The 21,955-nt window shown below is 46.2% G+C and overlaps 1 protein-coding gene across 6 annotated transcripts in view; it reads right to left on the bottom strand.

The window, feature by feature from the left end:
- LOC110513475 (vacuolar protein sorting-associated protein 13B) overlaps window positions 1–21,955 on the bottom strand; it is an 818,772-nt gene that overhangs the window by 670,165 nt on the left and 126,652 nt on the right. For all 6 annotated transcript variants that reach the window (XM_036938036.1, XM_036938048.1, XM_036938043.1 and 3 more), the window contains exons 9-12: window positions 21,404–21,499; window positions 15,276–15,398; window positions 13,956–14,093; window positions 12,181–12,268 (exon numbers count right to left, since the gene is read on the bottom strand). In XM_036938036.1, the coding sequence (XP_036793931.1) occupies window positions 12,181–12,268; window positions 13,956–14,093; window positions 15,276–15,398; window positions 21,404–21,499 (445 nt within the window). The remainder of the gene's footprint in view (window positions 1–12,180; window positions 12,269–13,955; window positions 14,094–15,275; window positions 15,399–21,403; window positions 21,500–21,955) is intronic.

Genomic DNA, 21,955 nt, shown 5'->3' on the forward strand with positions numbered 1-21,955 from the left:
GAAGAGGGGACTAAACTGGATCCATTAAAACTAGGGGGTGGAGGTGAAGAGGGGACTAAACTGGATCCATTAAAACTAGGGGGCGGAGGGGACTAAACTGGATCCATTAAAACTAGGGGGCGGAGGGGACTAAACTGGATCCATTAAAACTAGGGGGCGGAGGTGAAGAGGGGACTAAACTGGATCCATTAAAACTAGGGGGCGGAGGAGAAGAGGGGACTAAACTGGATCCATTAAAACTAGGGGGCAGAGGGGACTAAAATGGATCCATTAAAACTAGGGGGCGGAGGTGAAGAGGGGACTAAACTGGATCCATTAAAACTAGGGGGCGAAGGAGACTAAACTGGATCCAGTAAAACTAGGGGGCAGAGGGGACTAAACTGGATCCATTAAAACTAGGGGACGGAGGTGACTAAACTGGATCCATTAAAACTAGGGGACGGAGGTGACTAAACTGGATCCATTAAAACTAGGGGACGGAGGTGACTAAACTGGATCCATTAAAACTAGGGAACGGAGGTGAAGAGGGGACTAAACTGGATCCAGTAAAACTAGGGGGCGGAGGTGACTAAACTGGATCCATTAAAACTAGGGGGCGGAGGGGACTAAACTGGATCCATTAAAACTAGGGGACGGAGGTGAAGAGGGGACTAAACTGGATCCATTAAAACTAGGGGGCAGAGGGGACTAAACTGGATCCATTAAAACTAGGGGGCAAGGAGAAGAGGGGAATAAACTGGATCCATTAAAACTAGGGGGCGGAGGTGAAGAGGGGACTAAACTGGATCCATTAAAACTAGGGGGTGGAGGGGACTAAACTGGATCCATTAAAACTAGGGGGCGGAGGGGACTAAACTGGATCCATTAAAACTAGGGGGCGGAGGGGACTAAACTGGATCCATTAAAACTAGGGGGCGGAGGAGAAGAGGGGAATAAACTGGATCCATTAAAACTAGGGGGCGGAGGTGAAGAGGGGACTAAACTGGATCCATTAAAACGAGGGGGCGGAGGTGAAGAGGGGAATAAACTGGATCCATTAAAACTAGGGGGCGGAGGGGACTAAACTGGATCCATTAAAACTAGGGGGCAAGGAGACTACACTGGATCCATTAAAACTAGGGGGCGGAGGAGAAGAGGGGACTAAACTGGATCCATTAAAACTAGGGGCGGAGGTGAAGAGGGGACTAAATGGGGCGGAGGTGAAGAGGGGACTAAACTGGATCCATTAAAACTAGGGGGCAGAGGGGACTAAACTAGAACCATTAAAACTAGGGGGCGGAGGGGACTAAACTGGATCCATTAAAACGAGGGGACGGAGGTGAAGAGGGGACTAAACTGGATCCAGTAAAACTAGGGGGCGGAGGTGGAGGGAACTAAACTAGAACCATTAAAACTAGGGGGCGGAGGGGACTAAACTGGATCCATTAAAACTAGGGGGCAAGGAGACTACACTGGATCCATTAAAACTAGGGGGCGGAGGAGAAGAGGGGACTAAACTGGATCCATTAAAACTAGGGGCGGAGGTGAAGAGGGGACTAAACTGGATCCATTAAAACTAGGGGGCAAGGAGACTACACTGGATCCATTAAAACTAGGGGGCGGAGGGGACTACACTGGATCCATTAAAACTAGGGGGCGGAGGGGACTAAACTGGATCCATTAAAACTAGGGGGCGGAGGAGAAGAGGGGACTAAACTGGATCGATTAAAACTAGGGGGCGGAGGGGACTAAACTAGCTTTATTTCATCATGTGATGTACATACATTCATTACACCACACAAAACACCGACAGAACACACAGAACACCGTCAGAACACACAGAACACCGTCAGAACATAGAACACCATCAGAACACCTTCAGAACAAACAGAACACTGCCAGAACACCGTCAGAACACACAGAACACCGTCAGAACACACAGAACACCGTCAGAACATAGAACACTATCAGAACACCTTCAGAACAAACAGAACACTGCCAGAACACCGTCAGAACACACAGAACACCGTCAGAACACACAGAACACCGTCAGAACAAACAGAACACCATAAGAACACACAGAACAACATCAGAACACCGTCAAAACACACAGAACACCGTCAGAACACCGTCAGAACAAAGAGAACACCGTCAGAACACCGTCAGAACACATATAACACCGTCAGAACACACAGAACACCGTCAGAACACACAGAACACCGTCAGAACACACAGAACACCGTCAGAACAAACAGAACACCATCAGAACACCATCAAAACACATATAACACCGTCAGAACACCGTCAAAACACATAGAACACCGTCAGAACACCATCAAAACACATATAACACCGTCAGAACACCATCAAAACACATATAACACCGTCAGAACACACAGAACACCGTCAGAACACCGTCAGAACACACAGAACACCATCAGAACACCGTCAGAACACCTTCAGAACACACAGGACACCGTCAGAACACACAGAACACCGTCAGAACACACAGAACACCGTCAGACCACACAGAACACACAGAACAGCGTCAGAACACACATAACACCGTCAGAACACACAGAACACTGTCAGAACACACAGAACACCGTCAGACCATAGAACACCGTCAGAACACCGTCAGAACACTGTCAAAACAAACAGAACACCGTCAGAACACCGTCAGAACACCGTCAAAACAAACAAAACACCGTCAGAACAAACAGAACACCGTCAGAACAAACAGAACACCGTCAGAACAAACAGAACACCGTCAGAACAAACAGAACACCGTCAGAACACCGTCAGAACACCGGCAGAACACCGGCAGAACACCGGCAGAACACCGGCAGAACACACAGAACACCGTCAGAACACACAAAACACCGTCAGAACACCGTCAGAACACCGGCAGAACATCGTCAGAACACACAGAACACCGTCAGACCACACAGAACACCGTCAGAACACACAGAACACTGTCAGAACACCGTCAGAACAAACAGAACACCGTCAGAACACACAGAACAAACAGAACACCGTCAGACCACACAGAACACCGTCAGAACACCGTCTGAACAAACAGAACATCGTCAAAACAAACAGAACACTGTCAGAACACCGTCAGAACAAACGGAACACCGTCAGCACAAACAGAACACCGTCAGAACAAACAGAACACCGTCAGACCACACAGAACACCGTCAGAACACCATCAGAACAAACAGAACACCGTCAGAACACACAGAACACCGTCAGAACACACAGAATACAGTCAGAACACACAGAATACAGTCAGAACACCGGCAGAACACCGTCAGAACACCGTCAGAATACCGTCAGAACAAACAGAACACCGTCAGAACACACAGAACACCGTCAGAACACACAGAACACCGTCAGACCACACAGAACACCGTCAGAACACACAGAACACCGTCAGAACACACAGAACACCGTCAGAACAAACAGAACACTGTCAGAACACAGTCAGAACACCGTCAGAACACCGTCAGAACAAACAGAACACCGTCAGAACACCGTCAGAACAAACAGAACACCGTCAGACCACACAGAACACAGTCAGAACACCATCAGAACAAACAGAACACCGTCAGAACAAACAGAACACCGTCAGAACAAACAGAACACCGTCAGACCACACAGAACACTGTCAGAACACCATCAGAACAAACAGAACACCGTCAGAATACAGTCAGAACACCGGCAGAACACTGTCAGAACACCGGCAGAACACCGTCAGAACAAACAGAACACCGTCAGAACACACAGAACACCGTCAGACCACACAGAACACCATCAGAACAAACAGAACACCGTCAGAATACAGTCAGAACACCGGCAGAACACTGTCAGAACACCGGCAGAACACCGTCAGAACAAACAGAACACCGTCAGAACACACAGAACAGCGTCAGAACACACAGAACACCGGCAGAACACCGTCAGAACACACAGAACACCGTCAGAACACCGTCAGAACAAACAGAACACCGTCAGAACACACAGAACACCGTCAGAACACCGTCAGAACAAACAGAACACCTTCAGAACAAACAGAACACCGTCAGAACAAACAGAACACCGTCAGAACAAACAGAACAGCGTCAGAATACAGTCAGAACACCGGCAGAACACTGTCAGAACACCGGCAGAACACCGTCAGAACAAACAGAACACCGTCAGAACACACAGAACACCGTCAGACCACACAGAACACCATCAGAACAAACAGAACACCGTCAGAATACAGTCAGAACACCGGCAGAACACTGTCAGAACACCGGCAGAACACCGTCAGAACAAACAGAACACCGTCAGAACACACAGAACAGCGTCAGAACACACAGAACACCGGCAGAACACCGTCAGAACACACAGAACACCGTCAGAACACCGTCAGAACAAACAGAACACCGTCAGAACACACAGAACACCGTCAGAACACCGTCAGAACAAACAGAACACCTTCAGAACAAACAGAACACCGTCAGAACAAACAGAACACCGTCAGAACAAACAGAACAGCGTCAGAACACACAGAACACCGGCAGAACACCGTCAGAACACACAGAACACCGTCAGAACACCGTCAGAACAAACAGAACACCGTCAGAACACACAGAACACCGGCAGAACACCGGCAGAACACACAGAACACCGTCAGAACACCGGCAGAACACACAGAACACCGTCAGAACACACAGAACGCCGTCAGAACACCGGCAGAACACACAGAACACTGTCAGAACACAGTCAGAACACAGTCAGAACACCGTCAGAACACACAGAACACCGTCAGAACACAGAGAACACCGGCAGAACACACAGAACACACAGAACACCGGCAGAACAAACATAACACCGTCAGAACACACAGCTTGTGTCCCAAATGGCTCCCTATTCCCCATAGGACTCTGTTCTAAAGTAGTGTACTATGTAGGGAACAGGGTGCCATTGGGCCCTAATCTAAAGTAGTGCACTATATAGGGAACAGGGTGCCATTTGGCCCTAATCTAAAGTAGTGTACTATATAGTGAACAGGGTGCCATTTGGCCCTAATCTAAAGTAGTGTACTATATAGGGAATTTACACAGAGGGTTCACAGGGCCAGACATGAATTCCTGTTCCACTGAATGAATCGGGGGTTCAAATTCCTGTTTGATTTTGGAGATTAAACGTGTCACTTCCTCTCCCCTGTCTGCGTTGCTATTGGCTGTGGCGGATGATAACTAATATAGACCATGTGGCAGTTAGATCAGATGAAGGACGGAGAGCGATGAAATTAGCCGGGATTTAAAGAATTACAACTATCTCCCATTCCTCCCTCCCAAAACCATCACATTACTTCTCTGTAGCCCCCCCCCACCGGAGCCTAGGTTACATTCCTCCCTCCCAAAACCATCACATTACTTCTCTGTGAAGTCAATAGCGAGTCTGCGAAAACTTGACTTCGAAAAACAGGATCGAGTTACGTTTTAACCTAAAAAAAAAAAAGTTTACGCCAGTCCTGTGGCAACGGTCGGTGAGACTAATCTGATCGGTCGACACCGGATGGTCTCATCACCGGAGGCTGAACACCGTTAAGGAAAGTATTACACACTGATGAACGCAACTCTAATCCACCCCTGACACCACGACGCTTATCCACACATCACAATGGGTCTGACAGTCCAAACTGACACTATCAATGTTTAGTTTAATTTAGAGGATTATCTGAGCTGACAGGAGGGGAAACTACAACCCAGGGGCTGGCTGCAGGAGGGGGAATGTAGAGAGAGACGGGGGGGGGGGGGGGGGGACAGAGAGAGACAGGGGGGGAGGGGGGGGTACAGAGAGAGACAGGGGAGGGACAGAGAGAGACAGGGGGGGGACAGAGAGAGACAGGGGGGGGGGGACAGAGAGAGACAGGGGGGGGGGGGACAGAGAGAGACAGGGGGGGGGACAGAGAGAGACAGGGGGGGGACAGAGAGAGACAGGGGGGGAACAGAGAGAGACGGGGGGGGGGACAGAGAGAGTGAGAAGGGAGGGAGGGAGCACAAGAGGAAGGAGGTCTTAGAGAGATTGAGAGAGAAATGAAAGGAGGCAGAAAAGAAGAGAAAGGAATGACCTTCTGAAGGTCTATAGTAGTATCATGGTCTATAGTAGTATCATGGTCTATAGTAGTATCATGGTCTATAGTAGTATCATGGTCTATAGTAGTATCATGGTCTATAGTAGTATCATGGTCTATAGTAGTATCATGGTCTATAGTAGTATCATGGTCTATAGTAGTATCATGGTCTATAGTAGTATCATGGTCTATAGTAGTATCATGGTCTATAGTAGTATCATGGTCTAGTAGTATCATGGTCTATAGTAGTATCATGGTCTATAGTAGTATCATGGTCTATAAACCAACATTAGACAGGGTGACCTTCTGTAGGTCTATAGATCCCAATCCTGTCCAAACGGAGGGTTATGGAACTGAATGTTACTGTGGGTCAGTGTTACTGTGGGTCAATGTTACTGTGGGTCAGTGTTACTGTGGGTCAATGTTACTGTGGGTCAGTGTTAGTGTGGGTCAGTGTTACTGTGGGTCAGTGTTACTGTGGGTCAGTGTTACTGTGGGTCAGTGTTACTGTGGGTTAATGTTACTGTGGGTCAATGTTACTGTGGGTTAATGTTACTGTGGGTCAATGTTACTGTGGGTCAGTGCTACTGTGGGTCAGTGTTACTGTGGGTTAATGTTACTGTGGGTCAATGTTACTGTGGGTCAGTGTTACTGTGGGTTAATGTTACTATGGGTCAATGTTACTGTGGGTCAATGTTACTGTGGGTCAATGTTACTGTGGGTCAGTGTTACTGTGGGTTAATGTTACTGTGGGTTAATGTTACTGTGGGTCAATGTTACTGTGGGTCAGTGTTACTGTGGGTTAATGTTACTGTGGGTCAATGTTACTGTGGGTCAATGTTACTGTGGGTCAATGTTACTGTGGGTCAGTGTTACTGTGGGTTAATGTTACTGTGGGTCAGTGTTACTGTGGGTTAATGTTACTGTGGGTCAATGTTACTGTGGGTCAGTGTTACTGTGGGTCAGTGTTACTGTGGGTTAATGTTACTGTGGGTCAGTGTTACTGTGGGTCAGTGTTACTGTGGGTCAGTGTTACTGTGGGTTAATATTACTGTGGGTCAATGTTACTGTGGGTCAGTGTTAGTGTGGGTCAGTGTTAGTGTGGGTCAGTGTTACTGTGGGTCAATGTTACTGTGGGTTAATGTTACTGTGGGTTAATGTTACTGTGGGTCAGTGTTACTGTGGGTCAATGTTACTGTGGGTCAGTGTTACTGTGGGTCAGTGTTACTGTGGGTTAATGTTACTGTGGGTCAGTGTTACTGTGGGTCAATGTTACTGTGGGTCAATGTTACTGTGGGTCAATGTTACTGTGGGTCAGTGTTACTGTGGGTCAGTGTTACTGTGGGTTAATGTTACTGTGGGTTAATGTTACTGTGGGTTAATGTTACTGTGGGTCAATGTTACTGTGGGTTAATGTTACTGTGGGTTAATGTTACTGTGGGTTAATGTTACTGTGGGTCAGTGTTACTGTGGGTCAATGTTACTGTGGGTCAGTGTTACTGTGGGTCAGTGTTACTGTGGGTTAATGTTACTGTGGGTCAGTGTTACTGTGGGTTAATGTTACTGTGGGTCAATGTTACTGTGGGTCAATGTTACTGTGGGTCAGTGTTACTGTGGGTCAGTGTTACTGTGGGTTAATGTTACTGTGGGTTAATGTTACTGTGGGTTAATGTTACTGTGGGTCAATGTTACTGTGGGTTAATGTTACTGTGGGTCAATGTTACTGTGGGTTAATGTTACTGTGGGTCAATGTTACTGTGGGTCAGTGTTACTGTGGGTTAATGTTACTGTGGGTCAGTGTTACTGTGGGTTAATGTTACTGTGGGTCAATGTTACTGTGGGTTAATGTTACTGTGGGTCAATGTTACTGTGGGTCAGTGTTACTGTGGGTCAGTGTTACTGTGGGTTAATGTTACTGTGGGTCAATGTTACTGTGGGTCAGTGTTACTGTGGGTTAATGTTACTGTGGGTCAATGTTACTGTGGGTCAATGTTACTGTGGGTCAATGTTACTGTGGGTCAATGTTACTGTGGGTCAGTGTTACTGTGGGTCAATGTTACTGTGGGTTAATGTTACTGTGGGTCAATGTTACTGTGGGTCAGTGTTACTGTGGGTTAATGTTACTGTGGGTCAATGTTACTGTGGGTCAATGTTACTGTGGTTCAATGTTACTGTGGGTCAGTGTTACTGTGGGTTAATGTTACTGTGGGTCAGTGTTACTGTGGGTTAATGTTACTGTGGGTCAATGTTACTGTGGGTCAGTGTTACTGTGGGTCAATGTTACTGTGGGTTAATGTTACTGTGGGTCAGTGTTACTGTGGGTCAGTGTTACTGTGGGTTAATATTACTGTGGGTCAATGTTACTGTGGGTCAGTGTTAGTGTGGGTCAGTGTTAGTGTGGGTCAGTGTTACTGTGGGTCAATGTTACTGTGGGTTAATGTTACTGTGGGTCAGTGTTACTGTGGGTCAGTGTTACTGTGGGTCAGTGTTACTGTGGGTCAGTGTTACTGTGGGTTAATGTTACTGTGGGTCAGTGTTACTGTGGGTTAATGTTACTGTGGGTCAGTGTTACTGTGGGTCAGTGTTACTGTGGGTCAGTGTTACTGTGGGTCAGTGTTACTGTGGGTTAATGTTACTGTGGGTCAGTGTTACTGTGGGTTAATGTTACTGAGGGTCAATGTTACTGTGGGTCAATGTTACTGTGGGTCAGTGTTACTGTGGGTCAGTGTTACTGTGGGTTAATGTTACTGTGGGTTAATGTTACTGTGGGTCAATGTTACTGTGGGTCAGTGTTACTGTGGGTTAATGTTACTGTGGGTCAATATTACTGTGGGTCAATGTTACTGTGGGTCAATGTTACTGTGGGTCAATGTTACTGTGGGTCAGTGTTACTGTGGGTTAATGTTACTGTGGGTCAGTGTTACTGTGGGTTAATGTTACTGTGGGTCAATGTTACTGTGGGTCAGTGTTACTGTGGGTTAATGTTACTGTGGGTTAATGTTACTGTGGGTCAGTGTTACTGTGGGTCAGTGTTACTGTGGGTTAATTTTACTGTGGGTCAATGTTACTGTGGGTCAGTGTTACTGTGGGTCAATGTTACTGTGGGTTAATGTTACTGTGGGTCAGTGTTACTGTGGGTCAGTGTTACTGTGGGTCAATGTTACTGTGGGTCAATGTTACTGTGGGTCAGTGTTACTGTGGGTCAGTGTTACTGTGGGTCAGTGTTACTGTGGGTTAATGTTACTGTGGGTCAGTGTTACTGTGGGTCAATGTTACTGTGGGTCAGTGTTACTGTGGGTCAGTGTTACTGTGGGTCAATGTTACTGTTGGTCAGTGTTACTGTGGGTCAGTGTTACTGTGGGTCAGTGTTAATGTGGGTCAATGTTACTGTTGGTCAGTGTTACTGTGGGTCAGTGTTACTGTGGGTTAATGTTACTGTGGGTCAGTGTTACTGTGGGTCAATGTTACTGTGGGTCAATGTTACTGTGGGTCAGTGTTACTGTGGGTCAGTGTTACTGTGGGTCAGTGTTACTGTGGGTTAATGTTACTGTGGGTTAATGTTACTGTGGGTCAGTGTTACTGTGGGTCAATGTTACTGTGGGTCAGTGTTACTGTGGGTCAGTGTTACTGTGGGTCAGTGTTACTGTGGGTCAGTGTTACTGTGGGTCAGTGTTACTGTGGGCCTATGTTACTGTGGGTCAATGTTACTGTGGGTCAGTGTTACTGTGGGCCTATGTTACTGTGGGTCAATGTTACTGTGGGTCAGTGTTACTGTGGGTTAATGTTACTGTGGGTCAGTGTTACTGTGGGTCAGTGTTACTGTGGGTCAGTGTTACTGTGGGTCAGTGTTACTGTGGGTCAGTGTTACTGTGGGTCTATGTCACTGTGGGTTAATGTTACTGTGGGTCTATGTTACTGTGGGTCAGTGTTACTGTGGGTTAATGTCACTGTGGGTCAGTGTTACTGTGGGTCAGTGTTACTGTGGGTCAATGTTACTGTGCGTCAGTGTTACTGTGGGTCAGTGTTACTGTGGGTCAATGTTACTGTGGGTCAGTGTTAGTGTGGGTCAGTGTTACTGTGGGTCAGTGTTAGTGTGGGTCAGTGTTACTGTGGGTCAGTGTTACTGTGGGTCAATGTTACTGTGGGTCAATGTTACTGTGGGTCAATGTTACTGTGGGTCAATGTTACTGTGGGTCAGTGTTACTGTGGGTCAGTGTTACTGTGGGTCAATGTTACTGTGGGTCAATGTTACTGTGGGTCAATGTTACTGTGGGTCAGTGTTAGTGTGGGTCAATGTTACTGTGGGTCAATGTTACTGTGGGTCAATGTTACTGTGGGTCAATGTTACTGTGGGTCAATGTTACTGTGGGTCAATGTTACTGTGGGTTAATGTTACTGTGGGTCAGTGTTACTGTTTTAAAAACCATCCACTGCTCCAGATGATACAAGGTAGATGTTTTGATTTTAAATGATAGAGGGGACTCTTCATCCTGTTGATGGGAACTTCAGTCTTTCACTGAGAGAAACAGTCTTTCACCGAGAGAAACAGTCTTTCACCGAGAGAAACAGTCTTTCACTGAGAGAAACAGTCTTTCACCGAGAGAAACAGCCTTTCACTGAGAGAAACAGTCTTTCGCCGAGAGAAACAGTCTTTCACTGAGAGAAACAGTCTTTCACCGAGAGAAACAGTCTTTCACCGAGAGAAACAGTCTTTCACTGAGAGAAACAGTCTTTCACTGAGAGAAACAGTCTTTCACTGATAGAAACAGTCCTTCACCGAGAGAAACAGTCTTTCACCGAGATAAACAGTCTTTCACCGAGAGAAACAGTCTTTCACCGAGAGAAACAGTCTTTCACTGAGAGAAACAGTCTTTCACCGAGAGAAACAGTCTTTCACTGAGAGAAACAGTCTTTCACTGAGAGAAACAGTCTTTCACTGAGAGAAACAGTCTTTCACCGAGATAAACAGTCTTTCACCGAGAGAAACAGTCTTTCACTGATAGAAACAGTCTTTCACCGAGATAAACAGTCTTTCACCGAGAGAAACAGTCTTTCACTGATAGAAACAGTCCTTCACTGAGAGAAACAGTCTTTCACCGAGATAAACAGTCTTTCACCGAGAGAAACAGTCTTTCACTGAGAGAAACAGCCTTTCACCGAGAGAAACAGTCTTTCACTGAGAGAAACAGTCTTTCACCGAGAGAAACAGTCTTTCACTGAGAGAAACAGCCTTTCACCGAGAGAAACAGTCTTTCACTGAGAGAAACAGTCTTTCACTGAGAGAAACAGTCTTTCACTGAGAGAAACAGTCTTTCACCGAGATAAACAGTCTTTCACAGAGAGAAACAGTCTTTCACTGATAGAAACAGTCTTTCACTGAGAGAAACAGTCTTTCACTGAGAGAAACAGTCTTTCACCGAGATAAACAGTCTTTCACCGAGAGAAACAGTCTTTCACCGAGAGAAACAGTCTTTCACTGAGAAAAACAGTCTTTCACTGAGAGAAACAGTCTTTCACTGAGAGAAACAGTCTTTCACTGAGAGAAACAGTCTTTCACTGAGAGAAACAGTCTTTCACTGAGAGAAACAGTCTTTCACTGAGAGAAACAGTCTTTCACTGAGAGAAGAGGAATCAGAAGAATGTAAAAGCCCCAGTCAGTCAGACTGACATGTAATTAGCTGTGTGGTACAGAGAGTATTCACTGTCTGAAGAGTTTCGGGTAAAATACAGGAGGAACAAGCCTCACGGGGAGAGAAAGTCAAATACGAGTCAGTCCCATACTAAACACAGTGACAGATCCCCTCCAGGTGATGAGAGAGAGGGGGGGGGGGGTGAGAGAGAGAGAGAGAGAGAGAGAGAGAGAGAGAGAGAGAGAGAGAGAGAGAGACAGAGAGAGAGAGAGAGAGAGACAGAGAGAGACAGAGAGAGACAGAGAGAGACAGAGAGAGACAGAGAGAGAGAGAGAGAAAGAGAGAGACAGAGAGAGACAGAGAGAGACAGAGAGAGAGGGAGACACAGACAGAGAGAGAGGGAGAGAGAGGCTGTGTGTGGTCTGAGGAATGAGACACTACCCTTGGTGCTGCTGGTCTCCACTGTGTAGAGGTAATCCATGTAGAAGGCCCCAAAGCGCTGCATGCCTGATATCTCTGTGTAGGTCTCCTGTCAAACACAGACCAGGACAGGAGGTCAGCATAGGGTTAAACAGGCCTGAAGAGACAGGGGGGGTCAGCATAGGGTTAAACAGGCCTGAAGAGACAGGGGGGGTCAGCATAGGGCTAAACAGGCCTGAAGAGACAATGGGACAGGGGGGGGTCAGCATAGGGTTAAACAGGCCTGAAGAGACAGGGGGGGTCAACATAGGGTTAAACAGGCCTGAAGAGACAGGGGGGGTCAGCATAGGGCTAAACAGGCCTGAAGAGACAATGGGACAGGACAGGACGGGGGGGGGGGGGGGGGGGGGGGGTTCAGCTTAGGGCTAAACAGGCCTGAAGAGACAGGGGGGGTCAGCATAGGGCTAAACAGGCCTGAGCAGACAACGGGACAGGGGGGGGTCAGCATAGGGCTAAACAGGCCTGAGCAGACAACGGGACAGGGGGGGGTCAGCATAGGGCTAAACAGGCCTGAGCAGACAACGGGACAGGGGGGGGTCAGCATAGGGCTAAACAGGTGGATGAGGACTAACAGGTTGATGAGGACTAACAGGTTGATGAGGACTAACAGGTTGATGAGGACTAAACAGGTTGATGAGGACTAACAGGTTGATGAGGACTAACAGGTTGATGAGGACTAACAGGTTGATGAGGACTAAACAGGTTGATGAGGACTAAACAGGTTGATGAGGACTAAACAGGTTGATGAGGACTAACAGGGTGATGAGGACTAACAGGTTGATGAGGACAGCTTCCCCTAACAGGTTGATGAGGACTAACAGGTTGATGAGGACTAACAGGTTGATGAGGACTAACAGGTTGATGAGGACTAACAGGGTGATGAGGACTAACAGGGTGATGAGGACTAACAGGGTGATGAGGACTAACAGGTTGATGAGGACTAACAGGTTGATGAGGACTAACAGGGTGATGAGGACTAACAGGTTGATGAGGACAGCTTCCCCTAACAGGTTGATGAGGACTAACAGGTTGATGAGGACTAACAGGGTGATGAGGACAGCTTCCCCTAACAGGTTGATGAGGACTAACAGGTTGATGAGGACTAACAGGTGGATGAGGACTAACAGGTTGATGAGGACTAACAGGTTGATGAGGACTAACAGGTTGATGAGGACTAACAGGTGGATGAGGACTAACAGGTGGATGAGGACTAACAGGTTGATGAGGACTAACAGGTGGATGAGGACTAACAGGTTGATGAGGACTAACAGGTTGATGAGGACTAACAGGTTGATGAGGACAGCTTCCCCTAACAGGTTGATGAGGACTAACAGGTTGATGAGGACTAACAGGGTGATGAGGACTAACAGGTTGATGAGGACTAAACAGGTTGATGAGGACTAACAGGTGGATGAGGACTAACAGGTGGATGAGGACTAACAGGTGGATGAGGACTAACAGGTTGATGAGGACTAACAGGTTGATGAGGACTAACAGGTTGATGAGGACTAACAGGTTGATGAGGACTATAACAGGTAGATGAGGACTAACAGGGTGATGAGGACTAACAGGTTGATGAGGACTAAACAGGTTGATGAGGACTAACAGGTTGATGAGGACTAACAGGTTGATATTTAATGTGAAGACTGTAGGTCAGATACAGTATAAAGGAGATGTCAGTCATGTGTAACACCATGATAATAATTGTGCACGATAAGGCCCGTGTGAGTTCTGACCTTGTGGTTGGTGGCATCCAGGATGAACTCTGCTCTGACCCCGTTGTTCTCTGGAGAGCGGTAGTCGAACAGGGAGTTGGTCAGGTAGGTCATGCCTTTACTGCTCAGACTCTCTCCACAGCTGAAGAACACTGCATCCTGGGAGGAGGAGAGGACAGACAATCAATCACAGTATAGAAACGCACTGACACGATCATAGTTTTAACCAACAATCAAACCACACTGCAGGTTCACTGTAAGAGATGTTAGTTTGAGGTAAAGGTTACAGGAGAGGAAGGAGAGGAGAGGAAGTAGGGTGAGGAAGGGAAGAAGGAGAGGAGGGTGAGGAAGGAGAGGAGAGGAAGGAGGGAGAGGAGGGTGAGGAAGGGAAGAAGGAGAGGAGGGTGAGGAAAGAGGAAAGAGAGGAGGTTTGAGGAAGGAGGAAAGAGAGGAGGGTGAGGAAGGAGAGGAGGGTGAGGAAGGAGAGGAGGGTGAGGAAGGAGAGGAGAGGAAGGAGAGGAGGGTTGAGGAAGGGAAGAAGGAGAGAAGGTTTGAAGAAGGAGGAAAGAGAGGAGGGTGAGGAAGGAGAGGAGGGTGAGGAAGGAGAGGAAGGAGAGGAGGGTTGAGGAAGGAGTTGAGGGTGAGGAAAGAGGAAAGAGAGGAGGGTGAGGAAGGAGAGGAGGGTGAGGAAGGAGAGGAGGGTGAGGAAGGAGAGGAGGGTGAGGAAAGAGAGGAGGGTGAGGAAGGAGAGGAGGGTGAGGAAGGAGAGGAGGGTGAGGAAGGAGAGGAGGGTGAGGAAAGAGAGGAGGGTGAGGAAGGAGAGGAGGGTGAGGAAGGAGAGGAAGGAGAGGAGGGTTGAGGAAGGAGAGGAGGGTTGAGGAAGGAGAGGAGGGTGAGGAAGGAGAGGAGGGTGAGGAAGGAGAGGAGGGTTGAGGAAGGAGAGGATGGTGAGGAAGGAGAGGAGGGTGAGGAAGGAGAGGATGGTGAGGAAGGAGAGGAAGGAGAGGATGATTGAGGAAGGAGAGGATGGTGAGGAAGGGAAGGAGAGGAGGGTGAGGAAGGAGAGGAGGGTGAGGAAGGAGAGGAGGGTGAGGAAGGAGAGGAGGGTTGAGGAAGGAGAGGAGGGTTGAGGAAGGAGAGGAGGGTGAGGAAGGAGAGGAGGGTGAGGAAGGAGAGGAGGGTGAGGAAGGAGAGGAGGGTGAGGAAGGAGAGGAGGTTTGAGGAAGGAGAGGAGGTTTGAGGAAGAAGAGGAGGTTTGAGGAAGGATAGGAGGTTTGAGGAAGGAGGAAGGAGAGGAGGTTTGAGGAAGGAGAGTTGAGGAAGATCAGCCTAGTTCTTTACCTCCTCCCGTCTGTTCAAGTTCTCCTCAAAGTCCCGCACTCCCATGATGCCTTTCAGGCAGAGCGCCCGGACGCCCACGATGCCGATCTGACAGTCGAAGAAGGGTTCCCCCATCATCAGCACCTAGAGGAGAGGAGAGGAGGAGAGGTGAGGAGGAGGAAGAGAGGAGAGGAAGTTTGGAGAGCTTCAGAGAGTGATCAGACCACTGGGCTCCTGGGGAAAATGCAGCTAGACTGAGGAACCTTCTCCTACAGTGGAGAAGCGCAGTCTCAACACAGGCCATAATTAACGACATTCACTCACAGAAAGGAATGAAACCACCTGCGGTACACGGTTTAAGAGCCCGTATCATCGGCCGATCGTGAACAAGGCTCTCTTGACTGTGATTAGAGTGTGGCGGTGTTACTCTGTGGTGTCGGTGAAGTTACAACGTCATTAGGTCTTCATAAAAAACCTGGGACAGATGAAGGCCACCTCTCTCAATCTGCCGTAGCAGTCTGGAACCACCAGCTGGCCCAAATGGCACCCTATTCCCTATATAGTGCACTATTTTTAACCAGAGCCCATAGGGCCATAGGGGTTTTGGTCAAAAGTAGTGCACTAAACAGGGAATAGAGTGCCGTTTAGGAGGAAACCCTAAGTGTGGTTCGCCTTGCTTACCGTGGGTTCCCCCGAACCACACCAATAAAACCTAATGTTTGAATAATTACAAGCCCTGCTTTCTCTGTTTAACCATTCTCCTCTCCTCTCCTCTCCCTGCCTCCACGGCCCTCCTCCTCCTCGTTCCCTGTTTAACCATTCTCCTCTCCTCCCCCTGCTTCCACGGCCCTCCTCCTCCTCGTTCCCTGTTTAACCATTCTCCTCTCCTCTCCCTGCTTCCACGGCCCTCCTCCTCCTCGTTCCCTGTTTAACCATTCTCCTCTCCTCTCCTCTCCTCTCCCTGCTTCCAAGCCCTCCTCCTCCTCTTTCCCTGTTTAACCATTCTCCTCTCCTCTCCTCTCCCTGCTTCCAAGCCCTCCTCCTCCTCTTTCCCTGTTTAACCATTCTCCTCTCCTCTCCTCTCCCTGCTTCCAAGCCCTCCTCCTCCTCTTTCCCTGTTTAACCATTCTCCTCTCCTCTCCCTGCCTCCACGGCCCTCCTCCTCCTCGTTCCCTGTTTAACCATTCTCCTCTCCTCTCCCTGCTTCCAAGCCCTCCTCGTTCCCTGTTTAACCATTCTCCTCTCCTCTCCCTGCTTCCAAGCCCTCCTCCTCCTCTTTCCCTGTTTAACCATTCTCCTCTCCTCTCCTCTCCTCTCCCTGCTTCCAAGCCCTCCTCCTCCTCTTTCCCTGTTTAACCATTCTCCTCTCCTCTCCCTGCCTCCACGGCCCTCCTCCTCCTCGTTCCCTGTTTAACCATTCTCCTCTCCTCTCCCTGCTTCCAAGCCCTCCTCGTTCCCTGTTTAACCATTCTCCTCTCCTCTCCCTGCTTCCAAGCCCTCCTCCTCCTCGTTCCCTGCTTAACCATTCTCCTCTCCCTGCTTCCACGGCCCTCCTCCTCCTCGTTCCCTGTTTAACCATTCTCCTCTCCTCTCCCTGCTTCCACGGCCCTCCTCCTCCTTGTTCCCTGTTTAACCATTCTCCTCTCCTCTCCCTGCTTCCACGGCCCTCCTCCTCCTCGTTCCCTGTTTAACCATTCTCCTCTCCTCTCCCTGCTTCCAAGCCCTCCTCCTCCTCGTTCCCTGTTTAACCATTCTCCTCTCCCTGCTTCCAAGCCCTCCTCCTCCTCTTTCCCTGTTTAACCATTCTCCTCTCCTCTCCCTGCCTCCACGGCCCTCCTCGTTCCCCGTTTAACCATTCCCCACCCCCCTCCTATCTGTTCCATTACTTTGGGAGACCGGCCAGAGACCCAGGAAATCAGTATCCCAGAGAATAAGGTATAAAAATATTTTTAACGCCGAGGGGAACAGGGATCAAGGATCTGGGCCGAGGTCTGGTCCTGAGCTGTGAATTCTGGGCCGAGGTCTGGTCCTGAGCTGTGAATTCCACTGGATTAGATGAGTGGCCCGGAGAGAGTTTATGAACGTACTGAGAGAGAGAGAATTAAAAACACCCCTCGGTCCAAGAGTGTCTGCCTCTCTTTAAATGTGATGAATAACCACACAGGCTTATAAAGGACCGACAGCTGAACGGTCAGAGGGATGAGATTACAGTCTGTTATAGTGAGGGATGAGATTACAGTCTGTTATAGTGAGGGATGAGATTACAATCTGTTATAGTGAGGGATGAGATTACAGTCTGTTATAGTGAGGGATGAGATTACAGTCTGTTATAGTGAGGGATGAGATTACAATCTGTTATAGTGAGGGATGAGATTACAGTCTGTTATAGTGAGGGATGAGATAACAATCTGTTATAGTGAGGGATGAGATTACAGTCTGTTATAGTGAGGGATGAGATTACAGTCTGTTATAGTGAGGGATGAGATTACAGTCTGTTAGAGTGAGGGATGAGATTACAGTCTGTTATAGTGAGGGATGAGATTACAATCTGTTATAGTGAGGGATGAGATTACAGTCTGTTATAGTGAGGGATGAGATTACAGTCTGTTAGAGTGAGGGATGAGATTACAGTCTGTTATAGTGAGGGATGAGATTACAGTCTGTTATAGTGAGGGATGAGATTACAGTCTGTTATAGTGTAGTCACAGTGAGGGACGACAGTACAGTCTGTTATAGTGTAGTCACAGTGAGGGATGAGATTACAGTATGTTATAGTGAGGGATGAGATTACAGTCTGTTATAGTGTAGTCACAGTGAGGGACGAGATTACAGTCTGTTATAGTGTAGTCACAGTGAGGGATGAGATTACAGTCTGTTATAGTGAGGGATGAGATTACAGTCTGTTATTGTATGTTACAGTGAGGGATGAGATTACAGTCTGTTATAGTGTAGTCACAGTGAGGGATGAGATTACAGTCTGTTATAGTGAGGGATGAGATTACAGTCTGTTATAGTGTAGTCACAGTGAGGGACGACACTACAGTCTGTTATAGTGTAGTCACAGTGAGGGATGAGATTACAGTCTGTTATAGTGAGGGATGAGATTACAGTCTGTTATAGTGTAGTCACAGTGAGGGATGAGATTACAGTCTGTTATAGTGAGGGATGAGATTACAGTCTGTTATAGTGTAGTCACAGTGAGGGATGAGATTACAGTCTGTTATATACCACGGTAATGTATATGATAGTCTGTTATATACCAGGGTAATGTATATGATAGTCTGTTATATACCAGGGTAATGTATATGATAGTCTGTTATATACCAAGGTAATGTATATGATATTACAGTCTGTTATGTAACAGGGTAATGTATATGATAGTCTGTTATATACCAGGGTAATGTATATGATAGCCTGTTATATACCAGGGTAATGTATATGATAGCCTGTTATATACCAGGGTAATGTATATGATAGTCTGTTATATACCAGGGTAATGTATATGATAGTCTGTTATATACCAAGGTAATGTATATGATATTACAGTCTGTTATGTACCAGGGTAATGTATATGATAGTCTGTTATATACCAAGGTAATGTATATGATATTACAGTATGTTATGTACCAGGGTAATGTATATGATAGTCTGTTATATACCAAGGTAATGTATATGATAGTAGTCTGTTATATACCAGGGTAATGTATATGATAGTCTGTTATATACCAATGTAATGTATATGATATTACAGTATGTTATGTACCAGGGTAATGTATATGATAGTCTGTTATATACCAATGTAATGTATATGATATTACAGTCTGTTATATACCAGGGTAATGTATATGATATTACAGTATGTTATATACCAGGGTAATGTATATGATAGTATGTTATATACCAGGGTAATGTATAAGATAGTCTGTTATATACCACGGTAATGTATATGATAGTATAGCCTGTTATATACCAGGGTAATGTATATGATATTATAGTCTTATATACCAGGGTAATGTATATGATAGTACAGTCTGTTATATACCAGGGTAATCTATATGATATTACAGTCTGTAATATACCATGGTAATGTATTTTATAGTCTGTTATATACCAGGGTAATGTTTATGATAGTCTGTTATATACCAGGGTAATGTATATGATAGTCTGTTATATACCAGGGTAATGTATATGATAGTCTGTTATATACCAGGGTAATGTATATGATATTACAGTCTGTTATATACCAGGGTAATGTATAGGATAGTCTGTTATATACCAGGGTAATGTATATGATAGTCTGTTATATACCAGGGTAATGTATATGATAGTCTGTTATATACCAAGGTAATGTATATGATAGTCTGTTATATACCACGGTAATGTATATGATAGTCTGTTATATACCAGGGTAATGTATATGATAGTCTGTTATATACCAGGGTAATGTATATGATAGTCTGTTATATACCAGGGTAATGTATATGATATTACAGTCTGTTATATACCAGGGTAATGTATATGATAGTCTGTTATATACCAGGGTCATGTATATGATAGTCTGTTATATACCAGGGTAATGTATATGATAGTCTGTTATATACCAGGGTAATGTATATGATAGTAGTCTGTTATATACCAGGGTAATGTATATGATAGTAGTCTGTTATATACCAGGGTAATGTATATGATAGTCTGTTATATACCAGGGGAATGTATATGATAGTAGTCTGTTATATACCAGGGTAATGTATATGATAGTAGTCTGTTATATACCAGGGTAATGTATATGATAGTCTGTTATATACCAGGGTAATGTATATGATAGTCTGTTATATACCAGGGTAATGTATATGATAGTCTGTTATATACCAGGGTAATGTATATGATAGTCTGTTATATACCAGGGTAATGTATATGATAGTCTGTTATATACCAGGGTAATGTATATGATATTACAGTCTGTTATATACGAGGGTAATGTATATGATAGTCTGTTATATACCACGGTAATGTATATGATAGTCTGTTATATGCCAGGGTAATGTATATGATAGTCTGTTATATACCAGGGTAATGTATATGATAGTCTGTTATATTCCAGGGTAATGTATATGATATTACAGTCTGTTATATACCAGGGTAATGTATATGATAGTCTGTTATATACCAGGGTAATGTATATGATAGTCTGTTATATACCAGGGTAATGTATATGATAGTCTGTTATATACCAGGGGAATGTATATGATAGTAGTCTGTTATATACCAGGGTAATGTATATGCTAGTAGTCTGTTATATACCAGGGTAATGTATATGATAGTCTGTTATATACCAAGGTAATGTATATGATATTACAGTCTGTTATGTACCAGGGTAATGTATATGATAGTCTGTTATATACGAGGGTAATGTATATGATAGTCTGTTATATACGAGGGTAATGTATATGATAGTAGTCTGTTATATACCAGGGTAATGTATATGATAGTCTGTTCTATACCAGGGTAATGTATATGATAGTCTGTTCTATACCAGGGTAATGTATATGATAGTCTGTTATATACCAGGGTAATGTATATGATAGTCTGTTATATACCAGGGTAATGTATATGCATGATATAGTTGTTCAGTTAGAACCATCTCCATACTGTGTAATGGGGTTAAATAGCATACACATAGGACATATAGAAAATAACATGGGCTTCAGTGGGGATCCCTGTTCTAGTAATCCTATTTCTATGGACAGAAGGGTTCCTTCCTCGATAGTGATGCCCTCTTTCTCCACAGAGAGTACTGTCGGTGTCTCTCTCTGTGTGTCCCTGTGTGTCTCTGTCTCTGTGTGTGTCTCTGTGTGTGTCTCTGTGTCTCTGTGTGTCTCTGTCCTTGTGTGTGTCTCTGTGTCTCTGTGTGTGTCTCTGTCTCTGTGTGTCCCTGTGTGTCTCTGTCCCTGTGTGTGTCTCTGTGTCTGTGTGTGTGTCTCTGTCCCTGTGTGTGTCTCTGTCCCTGTGTGTGTCTCTGTCCCTGTGTGTGTCTCTGTGTGTCTCTGTCTCTGTGTGTGTCTCTGTGTGTGTCTCTGTGTGTGTCTCTGTGTGTGTCTCTGTGTCTCTGTGTGTAATGTCGAACAGAGCAGAGCCAGAAGGGTCGTTACCTCCATGGTGATGCCCTCCTGCTCCAGACAGAGCCCCTCCCTGCTCTTCATCTTCTGAGGACTGTAGTAACTGCTCTCCGTCTGCATCTCTGTCAACTGGTCACACACACACACGCACCCACACACCACACACACACAGAGGGAGAGGGGGGAAACATGGTTGATAAACAAAGTCAACATCTCTTTGGGATCTCACAGAACAAGGCCCAGGAGAGCTGTAATACTTCACTTTAAACACCAGAAAATCAGAGAGAGAGAGAGAGAGAAAGAGAGAGAGAGAGAGACAGAGAGAGAGAGAGAGAGAGAGAAAGCGAGACAAAGAGAGAGAGAGACAGACAGACACACAGAGAGAGAGAGAGAGACAGAGAGAGAGAGAGAGAGAGAGAGAGCGAGAGAGAGATAAACCAAGGAGAGAGATAAACCAAGGAGAGAGAGAGACACAGAGAGAGACGCAGAGAGAGAGAGAGAGAGAAACCAAGGAGAGAGAGAGAGAGCAGATTCAGTAGGTCTGAGTAGTAATGTCCTCCTATAGACATGTCTGTGTCTCACTGA

Source organism: Oncorhynchus mykiss, chromosome 2, assembly GCF_013265735.2.
Source record: "Oncorhynchus mykiss isolate Arlee chromosome 2, USDA_OmykA_1.1, whole genome shotgun sequence".
Lineage (NCBI taxonomy): Eukaryota > Metazoa > Chordata > Actinopteri > Salmoniformes > Salmonidae > Oncorhynchus > Oncorhynchus mykiss.